General features: G+C 45.2%; 1 protein-coding gene and 1 long non-coding RNA gene across 9 annotated transcripts in view; one reads left to right on the plus strand and one right to left on the minus strand.

The window, feature by feature from the left end:
- Positions 1–1,006: 1,006 nt before the first annotated feature.
- Positions 1,007–7,382, minus strand: LOC106629886 (uncharacterized). The gene is made up of 4 exons (XR_001333244.3): positions 6,048–7,382; positions 5,475–5,580; positions 5,340–5,397; positions 1,007–5,050 (listed from the first exon to the last, which is right to left on the minus strand). It is a non-coding gene; the product is annotated as an uncharacterized LOC106629886 (long non-coding RNA).
- Positions 7,383–7,621: 239 nt separating this feature from the next.
- The window catches only part of TLK2 (tousled like kinase 2), a 43,117-nt gene continuing 23,508 nt past the window's right edge, over positions 7,622–27,230 (plus strand). The window contains exons 1-10 of one of the 8 annotated variants that reach the window (XM_074557754.1): positions 7,622–8,130; positions 9,482–9,559; positions 9,950–10,038; positions 11,776–11,841; positions 18,448–18,519; positions 20,905–20,974; positions 21,990–22,033; positions 23,113–23,208; positions 25,842–26,009; positions 26,570–26,665. In XM_074557754.1, coding sequence (XP_074413855.1) covers positions 9,958–10,038; positions 11,776–11,841; positions 18,448–18,519; positions 20,905–20,974; positions 21,990–22,033; positions 23,113–23,208; positions 25,842–26,009; positions 26,570–26,665 — 693 coding nt within the window. In that variant the 5' untranslated portion in view covers positions 7,622–8,130; positions 9,482–9,559; positions 9,950–9,957. Of the gene's footprint in view, positions 8,131–9,481; positions 9,560–9,949; positions 10,039–11,775; positions 11,842–18,447; positions 18,520–20,904; positions 20,975–21,989; positions 22,034–23,112; positions 23,209–25,841; positions 26,010–26,569; positions 26,666–27,230 lie in introns of those variants that run through there. The other 7 variants (XM_074557753.1, XM_074557755.1, XM_074557759.1 and 4 more) reach the window with 7 other exon arrangements.

Consider the following 27,230-nt stretch of genomic DNA (forward strand, 5'->3'; position numbering starts at 1 on the left):
CTCTGCTTTTCCCTCCTGCCCAGGGATTGTATGGCATGGCAGTTTTCATGCCAGTGAAGGCTTTTATTCTTGGTCTTTGACCCACAGTGGGATGAGCAGGAAATGGCAGCAGTTGGAAAGCAGTGATGGCAAAGCTCACTGGCAAGTCTTACATGTCAGCACCTGCCAGCAGCTCCCAGCCTGTTGGCAGTTTCCAGGAAAGAAGAAAATCCTGGTGAGGTTTGAACCCTGCTGTTCTAAACTGTATTAAACCGAAAAAGCCTTCACTGCAAGTACAAACATAGCATGGGATCAGCATCTTGATTTTGGGGTGGAGCGTGACTGCTGTATTCAGGTTATCTTTGGTTAAGGACACTCGTAGCTCTTGTAATTTCCTGTTATGTGGAAGTTAGGGAGTTCTGGGGGATTGCCAGATCTTTGGAATATGAAACTTACTTTCAGTTCCTGGGAAGAGGGAAGCTGCTGTTGATAGTCCGTGGTTGCACGGGCCAGGCACACACCTCTGTGCTGTGTGTGGAACACGAGGGGATCTGCTCAGGTGTAACGAGAGAGGTGCCACCTTTCCCTGGGGTCACTGGATGTGGCTTTCCTCATTTGGAGATTAAATTGCCTGATCTCCCCTCAGACTCCTTGTTCATTCCTGGGACCAAGCTCAAGGCATGCTGCACATCCCCCTCACCTGGGGAGCAGTACCTGGGCAGGGCCACCTCACTGCACTCTGTAATTACACAGTCACATAGGTTTTTCCACATTCGTTGCCAATAGTGGATGTGAAGAGGTCAATGGAGGTTACACAGAAAATTAAATCTTGACTTTTCCACAATTGCAAGTGACTTCTTCCCTACTGAGATGAGCCTCGTTAGGAAGGTTGGAATGCATTTGCAGACATTCACAAAGAGGCTGAATATACTTAGAAAAAAGTGTGTGCAGTAACTCTGGCTTTACAATAGGATGTTGTTTGGATTTTCCTCTTACACTCATCTTAGAGCAGTTTGTCTAAATAAGGCTTTCCAAAGCCCTGTAAGGTAGAATGTTATTATGTGTAACAGCTGAGGCATGGACTCAGACCAGCAAGGAATCAGAATCATTTATTCAAAGAAACAAGATGGTTTTATAGACTTCTTCAAGACACAGTATTTCCTTATACGGTAATTCTCACTAAGCAACCTATCAACCAACACCACGTCAGCAAAACACTTTCTTAAAATCCTTCTGTGGAGTGGCCATGGCTGTTCACCCATCTGTCAGCTTCTGGCAGCTCCTCTCTGCAGGGCTCTGCCACGTGGCACCTCCTGCCCCAGGGTCAGGCAGAGACAAGCCTCTCTGTGCTGCCATGTGCTTCTTTGTGCTCCAGTGTGCTCCTGCAGGTGCGTGCCATGGCCTGCAGCTCAACTCCATCCTGTCTCTGACCACAATTCCCTCTTTTTTGCTTTATACAAACAAGAATCACTAAACGAAACACTCCCAACATTAGAACATTCCAACATTGGCCCACAACCCAAACCAAACAAGCTCCATTCCTCTTGTTCTCTCAGCTTCCCCACAAGCTGATGATAAAGCCAGAACAACCAAGGCTGGTTGAATCACTCTTGCAGGTACCCATCATGGACTGGAATCTGTGAAAACACAAGCATAACTTTGTCCCCAGGTTATCAATGGAAAGGGTCCTTCCCATTTTCTACTTTCAAGATTCTTAGTAAGTCTGAGTGAGCTTGTGATTCACAAAAATGTTGTTAGACTGCAGTTAGGTCATTCTGAATGTGATTGTAAAAATTAAGAACATGTGAGGCCTTTGTGGGGAATATAGCCCATCCCCACACTCCCTCTTTTTTGTTTTAACAACTATAACATGAACATGTTTCAACCCAGTAAAACAGTGCATCTAAAAAACAACAAGCACTACTGAGCAAAAATAAGCCAGATAATACCTTTAACTGCCTAACTACTTTACCATCACCCACAGTCTGACATCACTGGAGAGCCCTGTTGCTGTTGACCTCATTTCAGAGAGATAAGACACACTCTTTTAAGATGTGAAAAAATCTACCACTTTATTTTATATATCCCTTTATATAGTTTTATAAACCCTCCTATGTCTCTCCCCTATTGGTCAGTAATAAGCTGTTACTCCATAGTAATTGGTCAGTCTTGAACAAGGTGTCTACATCCAAGAAAGGGTTGTTTGTGAGATACTGTTTTATTCCTTTGCTGAGATGGTTGGGATTGTTGAAATGGGTGCAAGAAAACAGTCCTAATCTGTAGAATTATTTTGCAGGGAAACAAGTTGGTTTTTGCCGTTACAGGTTTCTGTTTTCATGAAGAGATGTTAGCTTTCTCACAGCTATGTTAGACCAAGGTAGGATTCAGCCTGCAAGACCTTATACAGGCCTGCTGTTTGCTACCACAGAGACCCATTCCACAGTGAGGACCTGGAAAACTTTTCCTGGACAAGGTTTCTACGTTTGCCTCAAAAGGGGGTCCAGCTTTTATGAGACCAAATCAGCAAGTCAAAATGAATTGATTACATTTCTAGTGCAGAAACACTTGGGTCTGATGGTATATTTCCCTAACCAGCCAGGGCCAGGGCTAGGCCAGGGCCCAAGCCTTGACTGGGAGGGTTTCCCCAAGATATGTACAAGCAAACCTTTATTAATGTAACCAAAAGAATGCATATAAGTAACATTAAATAATTATCTCACAACTAAAGGCCTTCCTAAAAACTCTGTGTATTAATGCTGTCTGGATCCAGAAATATACTACCATCACCCAGTTAACCTTTAATCTAATTAACAGTCACGTTAAAACCTACAGCTTAGTGAAAATATAAAGTTAGTTTTTAACAAGAGCAAAAAAATACTTAAAAATACAGGAGCATCCATAACAAAAAGCAATTGGAACAATCCAAGGGGTCACAAGGTGGTGTGGTAAAAAAGCAGTCTTTGAGATAGGCTCCAGGATTGTGGCAACATTCTGAGAAACAAAACCAGGACAGTTTCACAGACCAGCAGCAGGAACTTTATCCCAAGCTTGCAGCCACCCCTGCAGAAGGTGGCGGCCCAGTCCCCCTGGGCACCCCCTGCCTTGTGCAGGGAGCAGGGACGTGGCACTGCACCTGCCAGTGCCACCAGGCTCCTTGGGTCCCCTTCTTACTGCCCACATACAGAGAGCTGCTCCCGTCCCACCGGCTCTGCTCTGTCACCAGCGCAGCGTTTGCTGCCATCCCCTGGCTGTGCCATGTGCCCGCCAGCATGGCAGAGCCCTGCCATGTGCCCGCCACCATGTGCTTGGCGCCTTGCGCTCACCACCGCCGCTACAGCGCCGTGCCCCTGCAGCTGCCCACGCCCTGCGGCTGCTGCTGCTGCTGCCACACTCTTGCAGAGGGCACACAGAGAGGGAACAGGTACCATGAATGGCCCACCTGGCTCCAGCTGCTCACCACAACATGGCTCCACCTGATGGCACAGGGCAGAGCAAGCACTTCTAGGATACCATCAGGGTCCCCTCCGGGATCAAATGGGTTGGGGAACCAGAAGCCATCTTCTGGTTCTCCTCCATCAGCCCCAACAGACTTACAGTCATTTGCGGGCAGTGCAGAAGGGGTCAGCAAGGCTCCTGCAGTGGCACAAGTGCCCTTCATTGTCCATGCACCATGAGTGCCTTGCACACTGTTCACCACGGACGCGAAAGCTTTGTCAGTGCTGCATTGACTTGCATAACTCTGTCCCACAATGCATGCCCAAAAGTGTCCTGTGTCTGAGGATCAAAAATATTGGTGTCATCTAAAGTTGAATCCTAGTCTTTTGCCCAGAAGAAGAATCCATCCAAATCTGGATTCAACTTTCCTGACATGCTTTTTAAAAATCTCTTCTAACGTCTCTGCAATGTTCTGTTCATCCTCCATTGTTCTCAGCTGCTACCTTCAGTCTTGCAGAAAAGTTGATTGGCACCACGAGCTTCATTTCAGCTCCCAGGCTTCATTTCAGCCACCTGTAAAGTTCAGCTGAGCATTGCTACTGGTGCAACCACTTGTTGCCTATCAAGTCCCCATTTGGGATGCCATTTTTAACAACTGAGGCACGGACTCAGACCAGCAAGGAATCAGAATCATTTATTCAAAGAAACAAGATGGGTTTATAGACTTCTTCAAGACACAGTATTTCCTTATACGGTAATTCTCACTAAGCAACCTGAGAGACCTTTGCTGTTCCAGTAAACACAATCTCACTGGAACATCACAGTTGGAAGTGTTGTACCAGGCTGGGCTGTGCAGTGCATCTCTGTTCAGAGCTGTGTCCTGATGAAGTGTAGGAGGAAAAAGTTCTGAGATCACTGGGAAGTTTATCCAGTAACTTCCTTCCTACTGTTATCTGACAAAGTTTTCTAAAAATCCTTTGTACCTCCCTGTACTCTGCTGACAGCAAGTGGGATCCTTAAAGGCTGCTCTGAAATTCCTGCTTACAGCCATAAATACAGTTACAACTTGTTGATTCCTTCCCTCTCTGTGCCACAAAGGGACCAGCTGCCATGTCTGGTGTGAGGTGCAATTTTGGCATCTTGGAAAAGAAATTGAAGCTGGAAGTGTTGCTCTGAGAAGCTCTTCAGAGGATGGAGGTGGAGAGGACCATAATTCAGTGTGCAGCAGAGGAGTGTCAGGAAGGATATGACTGCAGCGAGGGTGAGCTTCTGGACATGCAGGAGCAGAGCTGAGGGAGCAGAGCATTTTCACTGCAGAACACAAGGGCTGCCTTTACAGGATGTGCTGAAGGGGATGTGCCCCAGTCCCGAATTGGGGAGTGAGAAGAGAAACCCCAGTTATTTCAGAGGGGTGCAGGGCAGGAGAGGGGGAGTCACAGGAGGAGGACAGTGCAACCTGAGTTCATCTGTTCCTTATCAGATGTCACCACCTTCTGTTCTGGCCTGACCCAGCAGAGCCCAGGGCCATGGGCCCTCTGACAGGCCTGGAACTCAGTGGTGCATCAAGGGATGTCTACAAAAACATTCCTGGCTGTAGTGGATTCTTCAGGAGGCTCTCCCTGGGAATTTGGTCCTGCTGGAGGGAAGGAGAAGAGGGACATTGGTCTGTGATTTCTGTGAAAATGACAGTGAGAAAACGACCATCAGGGAATGACAGAGGTTGTGGCTGCTCCATCCCTGAAAGTGTAAAAGAACAGGTTGGATGGGGCTCAGAGCAACCTGGTCTGGTGGAAGATGTCCCTGTCCGTGGTAGAGCATGGGATAGGACCTTTGGGGACCTTTCCAACATAAACTATTCTGTGATTCTGTGACAGCAAAAGTTTCTTCTGGTGGCCTACATGGAAATACTGATGGCATTGTGATACCTGGCAATGCAGTCCTTAGCAATGTATGGACAAGGACGAGGAAGGGCCCCATCAAGCACTGTCAAAAAAGCACAGGAAAAATTAGCGCAAAATGATCCCCTATAACCCCTAAAACACAAAGGTGGGGGACAGTACCATAGATTGCTTGCTACTGGTGTCCAATTCTGGTGTCCACTCTGAGAAGGTGAACTGCTCCCTTTGGAGTTGGAGGTGTTTCTTAGGGCAGTGGAGTCCGGAAGAGCTAGAGGGTTCAGTAAGTCAATCCCTTTATTAGGTGTAACAGCTTCCACAACTCCTCCTCTCTCCACCCAAAATCAAACTGAAATGCACTAATGAAATTTAAACCTCCTTGAACAATGTTCACTGCAAGTGGTCCTAATTAACGTTCCCTAAATGGCTGTAATTAGCTACCAGCTGATGGAATATTTACTCCAGGATTTTTTCTTTAAAAACACAACCCAATACAGACACAAACAACTATTTATTTAATTATTTATTTTACAAATTCCTACCACTAATCATGCTGAAAATGTGACTTACAGAGCAGAAGCTGAAATTGGAGTGGCTCTTGTACTGAAAGAAAAGCAGATTAAAGCACAGGAAAAGCAGCTTGCACAAGCAGGCAGCACTCCCAGAGCCATTTGCTGCAGCATCTTAACAAAGTACAATAAATTAGCAATTTTAAAATAACACAATTTCCCCCATCACCTTGCAGGAGCAGTTTTTCCGCGATGCTCTGCCGGCTCCTCTCCACGTCTCTTTTGCCAAACTAGTCGGCTCCAGTTCGGTCATAAATCGCTCGATGTCACGTAGTGAAGGGGAGAGGACAGAGCTCCCTCTGTGTTCCCAGCCCTGGCAAATCCTTTATCGAGCTCCAGGAACCTCCGCTCCCATTGCTAATCCGCGCCTGCCTCCCCTCGGACAGGCCTGGCCACTTCCTCTCCCAACAATCCTCTCCTGCTTGTTTGCTTTTAGGAAAGCTGATTCAGCCTTGGAGCGAGCGGGTGCAACACCCGCAGCGCTGTGGGTCCTGCTCCTGCTGCCTGCAATGAGCCGAACGAACTGCAGTGGAATTGCTTCATTCCAGCTGGAACAAGACCTATCTTTATTCATTTTGAGGCCTCTTTTCCCGACTGTGGTGGCAGTTTGGCCTTGGAAAGGCGAGAGTGTGTCTTGGGGGCTGCTGAGGCACCCGGCTTGTGTCTCACAGATGATATACCTGCTGGATCAGCCCTGAACCAGGGGCCCGGCCCATTCCAGGTGGTGTTCCCGGGGGGCAAGGATGGAGTGGGGATCAGCTGGGGGTGCTGAGGTGCCCTTGCACCCTTTACTCCGGGAGATGAGGGTGGTTTGGGGAGTGAGATTGCTCGTGGGTGTGTAAGATGGAGACTGGAGAGGAGGTGAAGAACTGGGGAGTGGGATGTCATACATGCACCCCCTCCCTGGGGCATCCTGGGACAGGGCGTAGGTCAACCTCTTCTACCCTGGTGGTGGCATGTCCCTAGGCCTGCCCTGCCCCACCCCCAGGCCCTGGCTGGATCTGACCCTCTCCTTGTGCCTATCATGCCCCAGCACCCTCTTTCCCCTGGCCCTTGCTGCCTCGCCATCTGTGATCACCCCCTGCCCCACCTTGCTGACCCTCAGCCCTGACCTCACCCCAAGGCTGGATCCAAGCCCTGCATTGTGCCTGCCCCCACATCCCTCCATGACCCCATAGTTCACCTTGACATTCTGTTGGCCCTCAGCCCTGTCTGACCACCTTCCATCCGTCCTGCGGCCCCCAGGCCTGCCCTGACCCTCAGGCCCTTCTGACCCCGCCTTGTGCCCAGCACCCCAGTCCCCCCGAGCCCACGAACTCTGAACCTCTGCTTCCTGCCCACATGTGTATTACTCCCCAGTGCTCCCCAGGCCTGTCCCCATCCCAAAGCTAGATCTGAACTGCCCTTGAGCCTGCTGCCCCTTCAGCCCCCCGAATCCCGTAACCCCATGGTCCCTCCTGAGCCCTTGCTGCTCCCCCAGACCTGTGTGACACCTGCCATGCCCCCTGCCCCCTCAGCCCTGCCCTGAGCCGCAGATCCAAATGAGGGCCAAGCCCCACCCCGGATCCCGTAGAACTCTGATCCCTGCTGCCCCCTGCCCTGTGTGACCCCCGTCCATTCCCCCTGCCCTGACCCCCCGGCCCCACTGACCCCCCCACCTGCCGCCCCCGCCCCTCCCTCCGCCCCCTCAGGCCCCACCCCATTCAAGCCACGCCCCCTCTGACCCCCCTCCCCCCTCCCGCCGCGCAAGTCTCGCGAGACGCGGCGCGGTTTCCCCAGCGCGTGTGCCCCCATCGGCCGGGCCGGGCCCAGCGCCGCGGGGCGGGAGGGACGAGGGGCCGCACCTGCCCCGGCCCCACCGCGCCCGCCGGCCCCGTGCACCCCCCGCCCCGCCCCACCTGGCCGCCGGGTCTTTCCGCGAGGCCTTTGTCCTGCCGCCGCCGGCCCGCGCGCGCTCCGGCCCGGCCAGGCCCCTCACGCGAGGCCGGGGATCCGCGGCCTACCCCCAGCCCGGAGCCTTCCCTCTCCACCCCTCGCCACCCTTCCCCTCCGCCCTTCTCAGCCTCAGTGCCCGCGGTTCAAGCCGCGGAGCCGCCCCCGGCCTCCTCTTCCCGCCCGTGCCGCCGCCGCCGCAGCAGGTTCCCTCCCTCCCTCCTCCTCCTGCTGCTGCTCCTGCCCCCGGCGGCGGCGGGATCCGCGAGGTGCCCGGGGAGCGCTGGGCCGGGCGGCGGCGGCAGGAGCGGCAGCGCCAGGTGAGACCCCCAGGGGCGGCGGGGGCAGCGTGGGGACACCTCTCGCCTCGTCCCCGCCCGGCCCGAGAGTGGGTGGGGGCGGCCACGGGGAAGGCGGTGGCGGGGGCTGGTACCGCGGGCCGGGTCACGGTTACAGGGCCGCGGCCTGAGAGCCCGGGCGGCGGCAGCGCGGCCTGGGCCCCTCGCCGGGCACGGAGCAGCGCAGGCCCCGCGGCCCGGCCCGGCCCGGCCTGGCGGGCGGGGGTGAGAGCTGGGGGCGGCGGAGGGGCTTGGCCTGCGAAGCCTCGGGATGAGGGCTGAGGCGGTGCTGGAGGGGAGGAGGAAGAGGCCGAGGCGGTGCAGCAGCTGGCAGCGGGGCAAGGCTGCTTGCTTGGCGGCTGCTGCGTCTGCGTCCCGAGTGGGTAGGAGAGGGGTGTTGGAAATCCCCTCCCAGGAGGACAGGAGGGAATGCTAGCCCTGCCTGGAGGGATGCAACGGGTCCCGGAGCAGCCCCCGGCGGGAACTTGTGTCAGCCCCTTCCCCAGAGCAGCATCCCGGTGTGGGGATGCGATTCCCTGCGGATGGTCGCCCCATGATGGGCGAGAACCCTGGGAGCGCTTGAACATCTTGGCGTTTGCGGCTTGTCTGTCATTTTCCTCGCTACTCAGATTTCCTGTTTTGAAAACTGGGCTGAGAGCTTTGTTGGGCTTTTAGAGCCCGTGGCAGAAATATGGTTGTTTAATAACCACTTTTAGGATCGCATTAGTTTTTGAAGGTTGGGACTGATTTGGGAGAGCAGTTGAGAATGCCCCCGGATGGATTTACTTTGCCCCTGTGATTTGGAGCCGCAGCGTTTGGAGGAAGCAGCAGGGACAAAATGGACAGTTCATAAAAGGAACAATTGTGCACTGCCTGTTCTAGAGGGCACTTGCTGCCCTTCAAGAACTTTCCTCATCGCATATGCTCTTTACACAGCAAATCTTTATCTTCTGTTTCTGGCCTTTTTATTTTTTTTCTACCTTAGTCCAGAAAATGGAACTGGAACAGACATTTCTGGAAATGAACTTGGTTGGTGCAGTTGGGAAGATGTGATTCACAGTTGTAACGAACGGTGAATTTTGTCCCATTTTTTTCTCAGTTCAGGATTTGAATTATGTATTTCCTGATTTTTAACCTGTTTACACAGTTATGCAGGGTAGATTTTTAACCCTTCAAATAAGGCCACCCATAGCGTTGGGTTGCCAGGAGGTACCCCAGGTACATCCCAGGTGTAAAAGCTGCTATTTTAGAAGTATCTGATGCTTTACCTTGTAAATTAAGAGGTTTAATTGTGTGTTATTTTCTTCTTATAATCCCATTCTGTGCTTGGAAGAAGCAAAGCTGTTATCAGTGAAATCTGGAGTTCATGGAGCTTGAGTATTTCCAGGATTGGCCAAAAATAAATTATGGGGTAAAGAATGTTGCTTTTTTTTCTTCTAGTCATGCAGCACAGATGAAAAGCTCTGAAGCTTTTAGTCATAACACTCTGGTCCCATGTTTTCATTTTAATAAAGCATCCAGTGGGAAAATGTGTCATAATTTGTTTCTTGGATTTAGAGATCTTGAAATGGCTGGTACAACAGGAGAGAGGAAACTCCAGCAGGGTTATGGTTTAAATACTATAATATGGTGGCAAAGTCATGTTGTTACTACATGGTAATCTTAGATTTCTCTTGCAAGAAAATGCTCTCTACATGGTTGTGCTGCAGAATAGGCACTTTTAAGTTTCGTCAGTGGCACGGAATACTAAATGTCTCTGTCTTTCCTTGCATTTCATAATCTGAGTGTTATTCTTCCATAGCAGCAGAAATGATGGAAGAATTGCATAGCCTGGACCCACGCAGGCAGGAGCTCCTGGAGGCCAGGTTCACCGGGGTTGGGGTTGCCAAGGTGAGTGTGAGTACCTGTGGTGACAGGTATGACTGCTTAGCCATCCTGCCTTGTGCTTGGATTGGGTTTTTTTGATTTCTACATGGATAATTTATCTTTGCAAACAAATTCTCTGTCACTTGTTGTGTTTTGAACTCTAATCTGTGAAGTATGTTAGAGAGGAATGAAAATGGGATCTCTGAGCAGATGTTCTGCTGTACAGAAGATTTTGGGCTCTAATTAAGTTCTTAGGAATTGTTCTACCTTAAGGCATCTTGTGTGCCCAAAAAACTCCATGACAACATTGTAGAACTGGAAGTCTCATCTGGCCCTTCCTTTCTCCAATAACACCTTTGAGAGCTGAATTTGGCTGCTGATGGGATACAGTTTCAAGTGTTGTGTGTTGGATACAACACATAACCAGACTGAAACATTGAGTCCTATTCTTTGGGGGTGCAGGAGCTAAAATTTTCTACCCCATCAGACAGAACATACAAAAAAATGTTTGCATGGCAGCTCTCCTGTGTCTGATCCACAACCTGCCAATAAAATCCCATCTTTATCCTCATGTACAGCTTCCACTTGGTCAGGCACTATCTAAAGCAAGGCACCTGAGTAACAACCTTGTGTCATTGCTTTGTGTCCTGGCATTAAGCTGCGAGTTCTCAAGGTGGTGGTAGTGTTAATGTCAGACTTTCTGAGCAATGAAATGGTGACAGAACTCATTTTAAACTAGGTCAGGGATAATGAGTTAATTTTTGAGGGAGATACTGAATTTTGAACATGAAGGTAAAGCAACACATTGTTAGATGATTTTCTAAAGCCATTTAAAATTGTTTTGAGATAAAACCTTGTAGATGCCGCATTTCTCTGAAAAACACAAAGTGATTCAAAACTTGAAAGAGTTTTGTTTGGATTTTCACTTTTCTTTCTGCTCTGCCTCTCAGACAGAGTTGAGTCTGGGAAGAGAGCAAAAGGAAGCCAAATGCTCAGCTGTAAGAAAGATTAACACTAGAAGTTAAGAGGTAACAATTTCAGTTGCTGAAGTAAGAGTGTGGGGATTTTTTATCTTTTCCCCTACTCTTACGACTTTTAACATATTAAGTTCTTTTTATTGCATGAAAATTGATGGCATTTACTGTACTGTGATCTTGTTTCAGTGTTACAAATTTTCGTGTACTTTATCACCTGTTTCTTGCCTCCTGGCCCCCGTTTTGTCGCTTCAGACTCTTTAGCTGTACCAGTGCAGATAAACCCAAACATCTTACTAGAACAGCTAAAAGCATAGATACTGGTATAGCTTTAAAGCAGTACCAATGTACTTAGCTTTCACAAAGAATGTTAGGAACTCTTCCTTTTAAAGGAATAACCTTTGAGAGATACAGGAAAGCAAATCTTAATTATGTTTCCAATATGTTTGGAGCAGAAAGTACGTGCCCTTTTCTGTAGGGGTGAATATTGAAAACTTGTTTTTAAAGCAATCCAGGGAAAAAAGCCTCATTTGTTGGAGGCCTCACTTTGAGCAAAGCTGTTCTGTTACTGAGTTTTATTTTTACCTGTTGTTACAGGGTTTTACGTTGTACTAGCCAGTAAACTGTTAAAGTGCATTACACTTACTGCAAACAATATATTTATTTACTTGCATTCTTGCTAATTTGCAATAGATCAGCCAACCATTGATATAAATTAGCATGACTCTACTATGTTGCAGCAAATTTTGGTTGCAATATTAATTTCAGCTACTACATTCCCTCCCAGGTTGGTGCTTCAAATTCCCTCCCTACCCCCCCAAGCCTCCGTCCGTCATGCTCCGCACTGGCATTGGTAGGTCACTGTCTTCAAGGGAATATATTGGGAAAGCTGTGGTACAATTTTGTGTGATTCAGCTAAGACTTTTAGCTGGCTCCAATGAAATGTTTAATGAAAGAACCGTGTAGTAAGTGAGTGCCATCTAGTGGGACAGGGCCTGGCCCATCCTCCTGGGATGGAAGGTATCTGGTGCTGTTTATTGCATAAAAGGAAGAAGTGTCATCTCAGATGTGATTGGATGAAGGCAGCAGGCAGTTGCACTGAGCTTCCTGCCTTCCGCCCACTGGGTGTATCTTGCTGTGTATGGAGTCTTTCTTTAATGTTTAGCAGCATTTAATGTTTTTTAATATTTAGCAGCACAGAGTATATTTTGGACCTGTATAAAATGAAAGCATTCGTACATACCTTAATACAACTCCAGCTTCAAGCCCACAGTTCCTCTGTGTTGTTAAAGAGCAGCTGTAAGTGTTTGGATGTATGAATGAGAGCAAGCTGATCTAGAACAAGTTTTCAGGCTGGAAACTAGAAGAAAGCTTCTAGCCATCAGAGTAATGGGATTCTGGAAGAGCTTTCCAGTAACAGCAGTAGAGGATAGAAATCCTAAACTGTTTTGGAAACAACTGTGTGCTTGTCACCTCCTGTGGTAGCTGAAGGCACAACCCAATGACCAAGGTCATTTGCAGCTCCAAAAGCCTCAAAATTCTGTTGCAAGTCTGTGATGAAGTTTCTTACTTTAGTAGCTGAAGAATGTATCTCACTAGAAGCTTGGAGTTAATTCATTGAATCAAATTTATGAGCAAGGAATGTTTCTAGGCAACTGTTATACTCCTGTGCTTCACCCGTGTCACTAGATAGCTTCATAAAGCTGGTGATGCTTTAGATGTCTATTCTTGCCATATGGTGAAGTGCCATTCTTCACTAAATTCCCAGAGCAAGTCCCTGAATTAACACATGACACTAACATTGACTGTTCCTGCTTATTTAGCTCCTGTTTATATTTACATACTGGGAAAACCTAAGTGTATATTCCCATGAGGCATTATGCTGACTAGACATCTTCCTTAGGTCAAGAGGCCCAGGAGACAAAATGTGAGTTGTTTCTCTAGATAATATTGTTTAATTTAGTCTGTTCTCATCTTCCACCTCCCTTTCTCCTATTTGAGTGCTGCCTTTAAGATATCAGGCAGGTTAACTTGAAGGGGTTTGTGTCATTTCCACAGACTTTTCCTGGATAAGAATTTAAATCAGTAATTGTGATGGGTCAACCTGTATTTGTACACAGCCCGTCTCAGGTTTAACCAGGGTGGATCCTCACAGCAGCACATGTATCTTCTACAAGTTTGGTTTTCAAAAGGTCTGTGAACCAAGCTCTGTGTGCCACTTTTATAGTTAAACTAAAATGGCTGAAGTACTTCTAGGGAGTATAGCTGGGCTGTAGGAATCCTGTAGATCCATCTGACTGTGCCAGAATTTAAAAAGTCTTGGTCTTGGTAGCTAGTGCTCTTTTTCCTCTGCTTTGAGGTAATGATACAGAATATATGCTGCTAAAGAATTGTTCATAAAGAACAGTATTTGCTTGGATTAGTTTGGTTTTTACTTATTTTCTGTAACTTTTGAAGTCTTGATCACTTCAGTAACTCCACTGTGATGTACTCAGCAATAGTTTTAGCAGCAAGGTTGCCATGTGGAGAATTTGTGTTTGAGGATCCTCATATCATCCTTGGAGGGAAGTGGTGCTGCACAGTGGTGGTCCCCAACAGGTGTCATAGGCCATGAGAAGAACCAGAAAATAAGAGTTGTAAAACTTAGAATTGAGTTTTGCACCTTCTGCAGAGTGTGCCAGGACTTTATGCCAGGTACTTGAAAATTGTTTGGATGCTTCTGTGTGCAACATTACTTCAAATGTGTTGTCTGGCTGCTAGAGCCCAGAAATAGTTGTCAGATCTCAGTCCTATTTCTGCTCCTAAGCTGAGGGTTAAGATGAGTCGCGTGACCCTTCTGTCCAGTTTGCCATCAGTAAAGTAAAAATACCATCTTTCCAATCCTAGAGAACTCTCGAAGCATAATGGAAGCCAAGCAAATCCTGCTGCAAATCTACTTGCCCATTTGATAGAGTGGGGGTTACCTGTGAACATCTGAGAGTAGATTAACTTCTCTTGGCAAAAAGACCTCAGTGATTCGGGGATTTCATTATCAGCAGTAATACTGAGCTTTTCTAAACATCTAGTTAAGAAGTAGGTTGTAATTCTCATACTTACATGATGCTTGAAATAAGATAAGAATATGTTAATTAAACCTGACATAGTAGCACTACACCAGAGTAACTGTAGAGCCATTTGACCATTTCACTTTGGTGTAAACCTGTGTGGAGTCAGCACTAGTCTTTAGTGGAACGAAGGATTGACTCTTTGCCTTTGAAATCCATTGATCTGCTACAGAATTCAGAGGAACTTGGTTATCCTGGCTTGAGGTAATGAAGCATGTCTATCTCCATGTCTCCTTCATTTAGACAGCAAGAGAATTTTGCTGTGCATGTTGCTGTAAGCCTGTGTTGGAGACTCTGGCTAGGCAGCTGGAATTCCTAGAGCTCCTTTTCAGTACGAGGAATTGGAGAGCACAAAATGGAGACTGCCCACTTTGAGTTGTGGAGTGATGGATCATTTCTGGGAAGTTGGGGAGGCTGTGGAAATGTACAAGTCATGGGAGGCAGAAATGGTAAGGGGGGCTGAGTCTGCTTGGTGTTGTTCTAGATGATCTGGTGGGAGCTATTAGCAGGATAAGTTGTTTCTTTGGAAGTCTCAGCCATTGAAGCCTCACTGTGGGCTTTCCAGGGGCTCTGGCAAAGGGAGAAATGACTAAGCAGCTCCTGTGAGTGGCCAGATTTTATATTCTTGCCTCTTGAGTAGGAGTCTTCAAAGTGCCTGCTGCTGTTGCATCCAGTTCTCAACATGGAGGCTTTATTGTGCATAGGTAGGTCACAGACTTTGAAGCAGCAGTTGATAGGTGAATCACCAGGGAAAAAAGCTTGCCAGCTTATCTTGGAGAGAAATTCCTTGTGGAGGAGGAAGTGTGTGCTGTTCTTGTGCTTGTCATTTGGGTAAACACTGTAGGTACTATTAGCTTGTTTCAGATGACCCACGTATTTTGAATTTTTGCTGAGTCCCATCACCAATTGCCCTGACAGGGCACAGTGGATGAGCGGGCTGGAAGTGAGAGCAGTGAAGTGCAGTATTATCCCAAAGTGGTCTGTGCTAGAAAAATCAGATAACTTCTGGAATAAAATTCATGAGCCTTATCTGTATAAACTATTGTATGTATATTATGTGCTAATATGCACCCTACTACTTCCCTGGCAATATACTCATGTTAATGTTCTTTGTTTACTTCAGGGTTTTTTTTCAAAATTCATGTTCATTCCTTCAATTCCTTTTGTGTCATGTCCACTTAAAAATTGTATGCTAAATTAAATACTGAACATTTATCCCAAGTCAGTTGCTGAGTTAAATATAAACAGTCAGGAATGCTAAAATATAAATTTGAAGCATTTTTTATAGCTGCACTAACTGACTGTTAGCTGAAGGGACATACTCAGATATATGGTTTGTTGCATCTGTGCCTAAACTTGTTGCTATAACCAGCTGATACCTAATTTTACACATAACCCCATGTTATCTGGATAATCAGGAAAACTTGCTTTTCCTTTCTCTTGACATATTACATGAGAAGAGGTGCAGCTGAGTACGAGGTCATGTTCCTGAAACATCCTAGGTATTGCATCTTTGTTGCTTTGAGTACAGCACATTCTGGTGAATAGTTTGGGTTTCCATAGCCAAAATACTTCAAAACAAGACTTTTTGCCAACTCTGCCAAGTTCAGCTCTTGTCTGTAAAGGTCTTATCCTTTAGACTAAGAAAAGTGTCAATGGAAGGTCCTCTTAAATGTAAGCAGGGGAAAAGCAAAGTGATGCATTAGCTCCATTGCATGGGTCAAAACATGTCTACAAAGAATTAATGATGCATTTGTTCATAAATCAATACACGTGACAGTGAAATTGCTGGATACCTGTAGACAATGACAAGCTGTTCTGTTCCAGTTCCCTAATGAAGAAGTTGGTTCCTTTTCACACTTTCTGCTACTGCACTGAGTTGAATTTTACCATATCATCAGTGTAAATTCTAGAGGAAGATTTGAAATAAAGGAAAAAAAAAGCCGGGTGGGGGGTTACTGGTCAAGAATCTGACCAGCATCAAACTCCTCTTTTATTGATGTGAGACATGGTTTTGATTCCAGCTGGTAGAGCTAAAAATTTCCCATGCGGGGTAGTCAGTGCAGGTACTCATAGTACTGGAAGTAAGAAAAACATTGTGGATTTTGTATTAGGCATTTTTCCAGCTGCTTGCATCCCAGAACTTTACATTAAGGTGCAAACTGAGTGGATTTCTTGAACAAGATAAACTTGTGTTTCTGCAAAAAGTGGTAGTATAATTTTTAGCTGTAAGTGGCCCCATCAGTTTATTTTCCAGGTGATCCCAGAATACAGGGGCCTTGCAGAAGAGTTGTCCTTTGTATGCCACTGATATTCCACTTCAATCATAATGTTCATGGAAAGTTTAAATGTGGTGTTTTTGAAACAGCTGCTCCTGTCATTTGCTATCCATCTGCAAAATGGAGACAACAAGATTTAAGCAAATGTGGAAACAACTTTCACTTTCATCTTTATCATGTCAGAAGCCCAGTGTGAGCCCAGCAAACACTCCTTTGGAGAGAAGCTCCTGTGTCTCACAAAGTTCTCACCCGGCACAGAAGGTTGATTGGTGCCTCGGATGTGGGGTTGGAGCTCCTGAGAGAACAGACAGATTTTGGAGAGCAGCATTTGTGCAGTTTATAAACAAGTTTTTTTTCATGAGTGAAAGGATTTACTTTCTGTTGCCACTTGCCATAAGATTTTACAATTTTTTTAGCAGTGAGACTTTCATGTGGATGTAGCGAAGGTTAATGTTGGCACTTCTGTTAAGTCCTGTTGGCCCAGGAGTAAATTCCTGGAATAACCAAGAGTTGTACCTATAACATTTGTGAGCCATCACATTGGGTGGTAAGGAGCTTGTTGTTTTGCTTAAAAGAAACTATTGCTGAAGAGTTGAAGTGAAGCATTTTTTCTGGTCCTGAGCTATTTGTGTGATCCCTTGAAGGGATAATAGTATGGCTTAAAGAATGTAAACCTGCAATTTTTCCTTAAAAGTTCAGCTTCCTGAGCTATTCAGGTGTTGGGGTTTTTTTTTTTTTTTTTTTTTAAGCAGCTGAGCATGTTGTTTTAGGAGAACTGAATTTGATATTTAACACTCACAGTGAACACAGAAGGTAGACGTCTACTTTCAGCACATGCCTGCTTGGGAATTTAGGTTAGTAATAGCTAGATTATGTCACAATTTGATAGTGGTGTTTGGCCCTTAAACAGGGGAGAGAGAACTGATCCATTAAAAAATTATCTTGTGTGGGGTTTCTCTGTGGTCTTAAGGCTTCTCCCCCACTCCACCACTTGAGTCTTCTGCTCAAGTGTATAATGAGAAGTGGCTTTGCTTTGAGGAAAGATTGATTGGTTGGAAGTGGTTACTGCAGTTAAAAATGCTGAAATAGAATGCATCTTGGGAAAAGATGCTCACAAGTTATTAATTGAGAAGTGGCTTTATCATGTCATTCTTCCTGTTAATACATTCCATTGTTAATTGTGAATCTTGTTTTTACATCTTTGTCAAATTTGTCTTAATTTCTTAAGTTAGATCTGTAGGAGGATACTTTTGTGTCAGGATAAAACAGTGACTTTGCATGATTCACTTTTTCCTTTTAAAACCGGTTTTATTAGAGATCTTAAATAATTTTCAAACTACTTGGATATGTAAAAATGCAGATGTGTATCCAGCAGAGCCTGAAAAGATGCAGCAGACTCTTGAAGTACCTGGTTACAGTTTTGGTAAATCTTTTTCTGGTCTCGTGAGTTTCTGCTTTGGCCTGGTGGGAGCAGCTGCTCTGCGGGCAGGTCACACATGGGTCCATAAAATAGCCAAGTGGGAAAGGTTATATTATGGGTACTAGTTGTACTGCTCTTAACACAAGTTTCACTTGTTCACTTTCCTAGTGTTGAAAAAAGCATAAAATGACACATTTAAATCAATGGTACTGCCAGCATCTGATAACAGTAATAGCTGGCTTGCCAGATGAGGATGCGTCTAAATGCTTAGCTCAGGGTCAAGCAGATGCTTGCCTGGAGAGCTGAGCTTGGAACTCCTGCTACTCAACAAATTTAGGTTTTCTTCCTCAAGCCTTAGGCTTCTAAAAATACCACCTTGGCTATTTTGTGGATGTGGGTAAATAGACCAGTTAGGAAATGAACTGATGTAGAAATACTCCAAAAGCTGGATCATTATCCTGAGAAAAAAAAATGTTGAACAATCCAACTGTCCTGCTGCAAATGTCTTCTGAAGCATCTTAGTGCCCCATCCCCTGTCTGGGAGTTTGACCCATGGTGCTGCTGTAACTGTAGTTAGCCCAGAGACTGAGTGGTTTTTAGGACGGGTCTGCCTTGTAGGAAGTTGTTTCTAACAGTCTTTGCTTGCTTCTCACTAGGGTCCGTTAAATAGTGAGTCTTCCAACCAGAGCTTGTGCAGCGTGGGCTCTCTGAGCGATAAAGAGTTGGAGGTAAGCAGGCACAACTGCTTGGGTAGTTGGGTTTAAGGTGAACATGATCCATCTCAAAGCATGGAAGAAATTGTGAGAATCAGTGACAGTCTTAGTTTGGAGAGTGAAAGGGACCAGGGAAGTATTTAGCCTGCCCCTGCAGGCTTTCAACTTCTCTGTGAAGCTCCTCCTCGAAGCTTCCCACCATTCCAGGAAGGTTTTACCTAATCCCAAACACAGCATTTGTAAAAGCTCCATTTGGGAAACTGTTTTCAGCTCATTGGGATACATTTTTGGATACACATAAAAAGCCAGAGAGCATTAATGGAAAAGTTTGCCATATCTATCCAAAAACGTGAGTTTGCCTAAGCCTGTACAAGGCAGAGCATTTGTGCATTACTCTGTGGAAGTGTGGGGAGGTGAAAATTGATGCTTTGTCCATGGTTAGTCTCACTTCTTTAGGATTAACTATTTCAAAATGCTCATCAAAGCAGCAAAATGAATTGTCTTTGGATTTTTATTCTAAAATCTAAGTCTAATTTTGTTCTAAAATTCTATGTTAGTAAACCAAAACCTCAAATGAAAGTGCATTTTCTTATGCATTTCTTATGAACTTCCCCCATAGTTACCAGGTAAGTTTTGGGTCATATTTCCCTCTATTATATGGCAGTACTAGTATGAGGGGATTTTAGGGATACAGTATCTTAAACTCCATAAAGAGTAGTTAATAGTGGAAATCTGAGTATTCATTCTTTTAATTGTTTTTCTTTTTAATGTACTTCTGTGGAGAGATATAAATCAACCAAGCTGACGTATTCGAATCTCCCATTCCTTGCTTTTTCAGTCTGTAAGAGATAATGTTGTGTGTCATTTTTATTATGTAAGTACTTGAATGGAAAAACAACTTAAACTGATTCTCATTAATATGCTCACAGCTCCATGGAAGCTGTAATGGAGCCTGTGGTGTTACAGTCACGCCGACGCTGTTCAGGAGCTGCTCTTCACTAGACACTGAAGAGGCAATGTCTCTGACTTTTACACATAGAGGGGCTGCAGCAGCAAGTCTCTAGGTAGTTTTGGAGTTCTCAGTCCCCTCATTCTAAAAAAGTACCTTGCAGACACAATAACCAATTGTCTTAACAATCCCCTCCATCGTCTTACCAAAACAGCACTGTGTGTGAATGCCCAGCTGGTAACGTGGGGCTGTAGATGTCCAGCACCCACTGGGAGCACACAGCCAGGTTTAGATTTGCCTTTTTCCTTTTTATCCTACTAAAGGAAGGAGATTGATTTCTGTGCTCAGTATGAGCAAGTCTTTTGGTAGAGATCTTTAAAGAGGGTACTTGAGATTTGGGTTTCCAAAGAGCATGAAACTTAGATTTACCACAGACACTCTGGCTATGGCTTTCCCTCCCCCAGAGCTGTGTTTTGCAGTGTTTTTCTCCCTGCCCCCAGGCTATAGTTCAGTGGTGGCTGCAGTGACTGGAAAACATACAGCTTGGGAATTATTTCAGCAATTTTAAAATGACATTGGTAATGAGAGTGACGAGACATCTCTGTCCAGCAACCTCAGTGAGCTGCTTCCAGCAGTGCTTCCCAATGTCTTCAGCAGGTTTGGCCACAGATGTGATCCTGGTGATGTGGAAAGCCCCAGAGTCTCCTCCATTCTCATGTTTAGGCTCGTTAGCCTCATACAGACAGATAGGCATGACACTTCTGGAGCCCTCAGGCCTGTCAGCTGTGCTCTATGTTGTGCCTGTGCATAAATAAATTGATCATGCATAAATCCACTGATCAGCTGCCTATCGGGTCTCTGGGTGCTCACAGAAATGGCACATGCAACTGACCCATGACTTTAATGAGAGCTGGTGAGGAGCAAACAGAAGTCTAGGTGAATTGCTGCATCTGTAAGAGCTTTGTCTTGCCTGCTGTCCTGGGATACTTCTGCAGCCATCTGCAGTGGGCTTTGAGAAGAAGCATTAGCTGCAGGCAAAGTGAATTGGCTTTAGAGACTGTGATTGGACTGCAGATTTGGATGTCAGTACTTGAAACTCTCATCATTATTCCCCTTGTACCAGTACTGTGATCACCTTGAAGGGGTTTACATAGGTTTTTATAAATGTTGAGCTTGCTCTGCTAGCCCTGTAAGGTCACTGGCTTGCAGCAGCTAAAATAGAAAAAATAAATTACCTTCTTGTTAACCACATTCTCTCCCTCTGCAGCACATCTATGAGAAGGTAGCAACTCTTTGAGAGCAGTTGTTTCTTTAGGTACCAGCAATAGAAAGAAATTAACCAGAGAAATGAAATGGCCACTGGGGATATGGAACAGGTCATTGTGTTTGGACATTTTCTTTAAATCTTGGAATAACTGCAGTAACGTTAATTTTGAAGTATTGTTTAACAGACTCCCGAGAAAAAGCAGAATGACCAGCGGAATAGGAAGAGGAAAGCAGATGCCTACGAGACCAGCCAAGGTAATCCATGCTGCCACCCTGCCATGGGATTGCTGCTTGCTTGGTAACTTGGGCACAATGTGCACAGGCAGTGTCCTAGGAAACTAATGGCTCTTCTCAAGGGTGTGTCAGGCAGCTTGTTATAAACTACTCCATGATGGTGTGTTCTCTTCTGGGAGCCTTGTTACCCTTATTGGCAGGAAAATACTTGGTTTATTTGCACAAACTCTTGCATTTTTATGGGACAGGCTGCCCAGAGGTTTTCATATTCTGCTCCCAAGTGCTGTTTTGGTCCTGTGTCGCTACATATACAGCAGCCAGACTTCTGAATACTGTATTGCTTTCCAAGACACGTGCCTGCCTTGTTGGAGCAAGTTTTCACCATGACAAATCAGGAATAAGTTGTGCCTAAGCTGGCAGTGCTGTCCTGAGTGGAAAACCTGGTGTGTTCAATCCAAGTTCACATTTTCTAGCAAATGGGCAGAGGGGTGGATTTTGAGTTCTTTCATTCTTCAACAAGAAAGTAATGAGAATTGTGTTGACAGGACTGCTTTGATAATATGATAGTAAGAAAAAAGGACTAGGTTTTAATGAGCTGATGTTAAGCCACTGCTAATTATCTCTCAAAGTCTTACAGGAATGCTTGTGAGAGATCTAATATGCAGTAATTTAGCTGAAGGTGGAGGAGTAAAAGTACCCTTTGCTCTCTCCTTATCTTGAAGGAAATTTTGGAGAACCTATGCAACAGTCAAGACCTTCAGTGTTTTCTAAGTACTTCAGCAAGTGCAAATGCTGTTTGATTGCATCTGACATGTTTGGAATTGAGAGTTAATTGAATTGTCAACTGTAGAGCCTCCCAAAAACAGCACAAGGGCTGTCACCCTGGGGCGGGTTTTTGTTATGCGGAAGCTTTGTTGTGATAGGTGTTGCACTGAACAGGAAAAGGAGTGTCAAAATGTAGGAGGAGATTTTTAGGATGGCATGGTAACTTCTCTGAAGTACAACTCTTATTTTAGTCCTTTGCTTTCCTTTTTAGGGAAAGGCACTCCTAGAGGACATAAAATTAGTGATTATTTTGAGGTAAGAATCTTTTCATTGGCAAATCTGCCTTAATTCACATTTTGCAAAATCTGTGGATAGAAATTTGTGATGTGACATGTTACTGATCTGTCATTGGTATCATGGATTGGTGATGTCAACCTGATATGCTCAGATCTGATTAGGCAGAGGATATGAAGACATGTATTTTTAAAGTAACAGTTAGTTGAACAGTTGATAGGGGATTTTTTTCATTTAAGTGTAGGTTTGAGGTTGATTTCGATTGGAACCTCTATCTCTGTTGAGGATATCTCTAGGTTTGCAAACAATTTTGATAAGGATCCAGAGTTGCGAAAGAGCCCACCTGCACAAACCTGCTGATTGGAGTGGGAAGTTGTTTACGGGGTTCCCTCTTAAGAAAAACATCTCATGGGAGGCTGGTGCCATAGGGGCCAAACCCCTCCCCAAAACAGTGATGGACATTCTAAAACCAGTATTCTTTTTGCACTGCGTAATATCTGAAACTTTTCTAGGTCTGCACAATCCAGAGCTGTAGCTTTTCTCTTAAGTTTGTTCTTTATTTTATGGAGTAACTTGAAGTCAGAAATTAAGTGCTTATTAGTGCTTACTTCTTTCCCAGGTAAATTTTTTTATGAGCAGTACGCTGTAGGAGTTTCTGTACCAACTGGAGCAGTTCCCCAGCTCCTTACCTCTCCTGCCTCTTAACACTGACTGGCACAGTGCTTCAGTGGAGATGAACATTACCTACCACTCCTGTGGTGCACATCAGACAGGTCTCCTCACAGGGAATGGGCTTCCTAATTCCAGAGAGTAAATAACTGATCTATGGCTAAGCATTCAGGTTTATATCTTTTTGAGTTACGAAGGGAAATGCACTCAGTGAAAATACAAGTGTTTGTTTTAGGTACTTCAGTTATTTTGGAAGCTCTCTGAACTGTTAAGGTTTTCCTCTTAATTTATCTTCAGTTTATGTAAACTATTCCATGAAGCCTTTGCAGCTTCATTTTTAAGGTGAATGTGTTTCTTTTGTCTGTGTTAATTTTGGTTAAATGTAGTATCTCTGTGGAAATGCTGATGATGAAATCTGTTTGTGTGCCCAGTTTGCTGGGGGCAGTGGCCCAGGAACCAGTCCTGGTAGAAGTGTGCCGCCCGTCGCCAGATCCTCTCCGCAGCATTCCCTGTCCAACCCCTTGCCGGTGAGTGTTCTTGGGGACACACTTGGTGGCCTGGCATCGGTTAACTTGGTGGCCATGCTTCAGACAGGTAATACAAGGTTCTGTCTCTTGGTGAGTGAGTTGGCTTGTTCTCCATTTTAAATCTGAAACTGGGTTCTGAGAGCGAAGCCATGTGTAGGACCCTAGGACAGCAGCTAGTCCAGCCATAGCTGTCATGAATATCTGAGCTTAAATTGTACAGGATGAATGTTTCTAACGTGCTGCCTGAGTACAGAGGGATGTCGGTCCTTAATAAAGGTGGAACTGACCTGTTAGTTACCCTTTATTCTGTTGTAGCTCATGAACTCCATGGAGTCGGGAGTATGTTGTGTGTTTGTGCAGCACTATCAGGGCTATTCCGATTTTGATTGGACCCCTTGGGTATCTTGAACAATGTGCCCACCATAATTATTTTGGGAAGGCCTTTTACTTCTGTTCATGTGCACATGACTTGCAAGGGGCATTAGCAAAAGCTTCCAGAGACGTGTGTACGTGCCCAGCTGGTGCTGGTTTTTGGCATGTAATTCCACTTTACTTGCAGCATTTCTGTGAGGTCTGGATGTGAAGAAGTAACACGTGTTTTTAAACCATTTTAGGACAGAGCAGCTAAAAAAAATTGTTGCAACTAGCAAGGCAGTATTCAGAGGCTCTGTTGCCTGGGCTTTAGTGTTGACTGGGCCCCTCTTTAAAAAGTGTTCAGCATTTATTGAGTGTCACAAAAGACTGGAGACATTGTGGGAAAGTTGGGATTCACAAAGCCAAATGCAAAGTCTTTAGTGGTTACATTATTCTGCAGAGACCTTTGCTGAATGTACTGAGCTAAACCTCAACACTAAACACTGCTCAGAATTCCATGTGTTGATAGATTTCAGAAGGTTTGTAACGCTGCTTGAAGGGAGAGCTTCATGTACACTTCTAGATACTTTTTAGTGTTTCGAAAAATTAAAATAGATCTTATTAATTGAATGGACTTTCATGCTATCATTTATCAATTCACTAATACATCTCTTTAAAGAGAAGTTAATTAAAAAATAGCATCTCTGAATGTTGCAGATGTGTGAGGGATTAGGGACAATTCTTTATTCCAGCAGATTAGATAATCCACAGTGGAACAAGTGGATTCTTCCTGTGGTTTTCTTCTTGTATGCTTGTATATGTTGAGTAGGTAAAAGTTGAACAGAGTGTTTCTGATGAATACTGATGTTGCAGTTAGTTTCAGCCAGGCCAGTGTGTCTCTCTCCTTACACAGGTGCTTATCTGCTGCTCTTTCCTCTTGCAGCTGAACCTGTGATGTTTGCTTATTCACAACAAACTGTTCTGGGCCTTTACAAGATCTGTCCTCTTCTTACAAACTGAATGTCAACGCTTTGATCTAATCCCCAAAAAAAGGAGGGGATGAGTGAAAATTGGAGGACACTGAGTCTTACCCATTACAGGTGTTAGTAATGATCTTGGAAGGAAGCAGAGTGTTAAAATGTCTTTCACATGATACAAACCTCCTCCAGATCTGAATTTATCTGTACTGTACTGGAAAATTTGTGCAATCAGAACTTGCAGAGGAATTGTAATGGCCTCAGGATGTAACTACTTCTCTTCAAATCTCTTGGCTGATTTGAATTGCCTCACTTCTCACTTGATTAGAATGATCTGCAGGTCTTGAGACTCCTGTGAGGCCACTCTCAGGCACAAGCATTCTTTTAGGGAAGGAAGCACACTCTTGGAATTGGTAATGTTAACCAGAAAACAGGTTGCAGTTTAGGTTTTTAAGAAAAACTGAAGTCTGACCTGACTCTTGGATTTCTCTGAGGCATTTGCCTGGCCTGGAGTTACAGCTTGGAAGGACTTGCATGATCATTACCCAGATTGCCAAGTTTTAGCAGTGATGGTGTGGCTTTGGAAGCCAGGGCATTGAGATGCTGTGATCAGTGTAGCTCAGATGATTCTTCTTGATAAACTCAGTTCCTCTACCACGGTTGGAAAACTAATCTACTACAGGACAAAGGAGCTAGCCCTTAAGAGATGTAATGGAACTTAAAGGATTTTGGTAATGAATTAGTAGTTCATTTACCTTGCAGGAGATGGGCCCCAGCTGTAATGATAAAAGTGAGCATACCCTGATGTCTGGGTCCTAGACATGGTTAGGTTGCTGCCATTTAGCACTTCTGACTCAGTTTACTTTGCCAGAATAGCAACGTATCATGAAATTGGCTGTTTGAAAATGAGTCCTTAAGAAACATAAAAAATTATAATTGTGAATGCATTGACCGCAATCCCAAAGTAGATTTTTCGACCTGCAATCTATTTTGCTTCACTGACTCTGAAGCACATGTATTTGCAAAGAAGGAGGATGTGTTAACTGACAAGGAAGTCTGTCCTGTGTGTTCATTTGTTAGGGTTTTTTTCAATTGTTAACTTCATTTCCTTGTTGCTGTCTGCCATTGGATCAATGACTGCAGGAGTCCTGTGTGAGTTATCAGATCCTCACCATGCTGCCTGCTCATTCCTGAGCTGCTGCTTCGCTGACAACAGTTTTGGCAGAGTCAGAGAATCACTTCTTTTGATTTAAAAAAAAAAAAAAAAAGTAGTTCATTGTGTGTTTTTTGACTGTGTTGCAGCGGCGAATGGAGCAGCCGCTGTATGGGGTAGACGGCAGCGCAGCCAAGGAGCCGCAGGAGGAACACTCTGCTCTGCCAACGCTGATGTCGGTGATGCTGGCGAAGCAGCGGCTAGAGAATGAGCAGCTGGCACAGAGGGGAGGTGGCCTCTGTTTTACTTTTGTCTCGGTGAGCAGCTCTGAAAAGATTTGAATCCTAAGGCATGTGTCTAGTTAAGGGATGGGGAATTTGAAGCTTTTCTGCCCAAGTCCAGCCTCATTTTTGCTGACCCCAGTCTGTCACCTTCTGGTAAGTTCATCTTCCTTGTGAAGAGTTCTAGGTCCCAGGCTTTGCTTATTTAATAAAATGGCATGAGTTTTAAGTTAACAGCTCAAAATCTTGCCTAGATCAAAATGATGTCATCCAAGGGGATAATGTGATAGATGCAGAAAAGCAAAAGATTGAAGTGTAGTCTTGTTGCGAGAAGTGTTTGGATTAGCCTTGCTTAATCTCAGCTACTGTGAGTTATATCAGGCTTTTGAAAGCTTTGTCTTCAGCAGGTTGGACCAGGCTTCTTGGAAGAAACTGACTCTGCTTTTATTGAGCTGTATCTCTAAAGCATCCTTAAACCTGAGCATGAAAGTGTGGTGCAGGCTGGACTGCAGCTCCAGTGTGGAGATGAATGTATCTGCACAGGCACTGGTGGTCATGCTGAGGGACATGTAACAATACACAACTTTCTTTTACAGGCCCAGCAAGGCAGCCCATCTTCTACCGGATCAGGGAACACTGAGCATTCCTGCACCTCCCAAAAACAGATTTCCATCCAGCACAAACAGTCACAGGTATAGCTCACTAGACAACGTAGCTCTTGGATGTGAGGTTGAAGCTTGACGCAGCTTGTCTTCTGTGCTAGAGGGTGCTGCTGGTAGTGGGCATGATGTTTCCAGTGAGAAGAGCCAGTATTCCCAACTCCATCTGTAACTACTGAATGGAGTTAATTGCTCTGAGCTTTGTTCCTCATCCTGTAAAGAAGGTTTTCTGTTGCTGCTGCTGGAGTTTGTCCAATCTGCTACTGAGGCTTTTCTGTGTCAGTGCTGTGGGCAGTTTGTCAGCTGTGTGTGATTGTGCTTGGGAGAGGAACACCTCAGCTCTATCTGTTTCTGCTCTGTTGTATCCTCAATGTTCTTCCTCTCTTGGGAAGTGAAGGTGAGAAGGAAACCTGAGTGATAGTTGTGAATGTCTCTGTTCAGGCACTGGGTCATGGGTGCATCACTGTGCTTACAGTACAGATCGCCACAGTCTTGCTGGCAGCTCTTTGACCTCTGCAGAGTCCACTCATGGAATAGTTGTCCTGTCAAGTGTATTCCTGAAAGTGCTTCCCAGCAACTTCACTGATGTGGAGTTAAG

Source organism: Zonotrichia albicollis, chromosome 23 (assembly GCF_047830755.1).
Source record: "Zonotrichia albicollis isolate bZonAlb1 chromosome 23, bZonAlb1.hap1, whole genome shotgun sequence".
Classification (NCBI taxonomy): domain Eukaryota; kingdom Metazoa; phylum Chordata; class Aves; order Passeriformes; family Passerellidae; genus Zonotrichia; species Zonotrichia albicollis.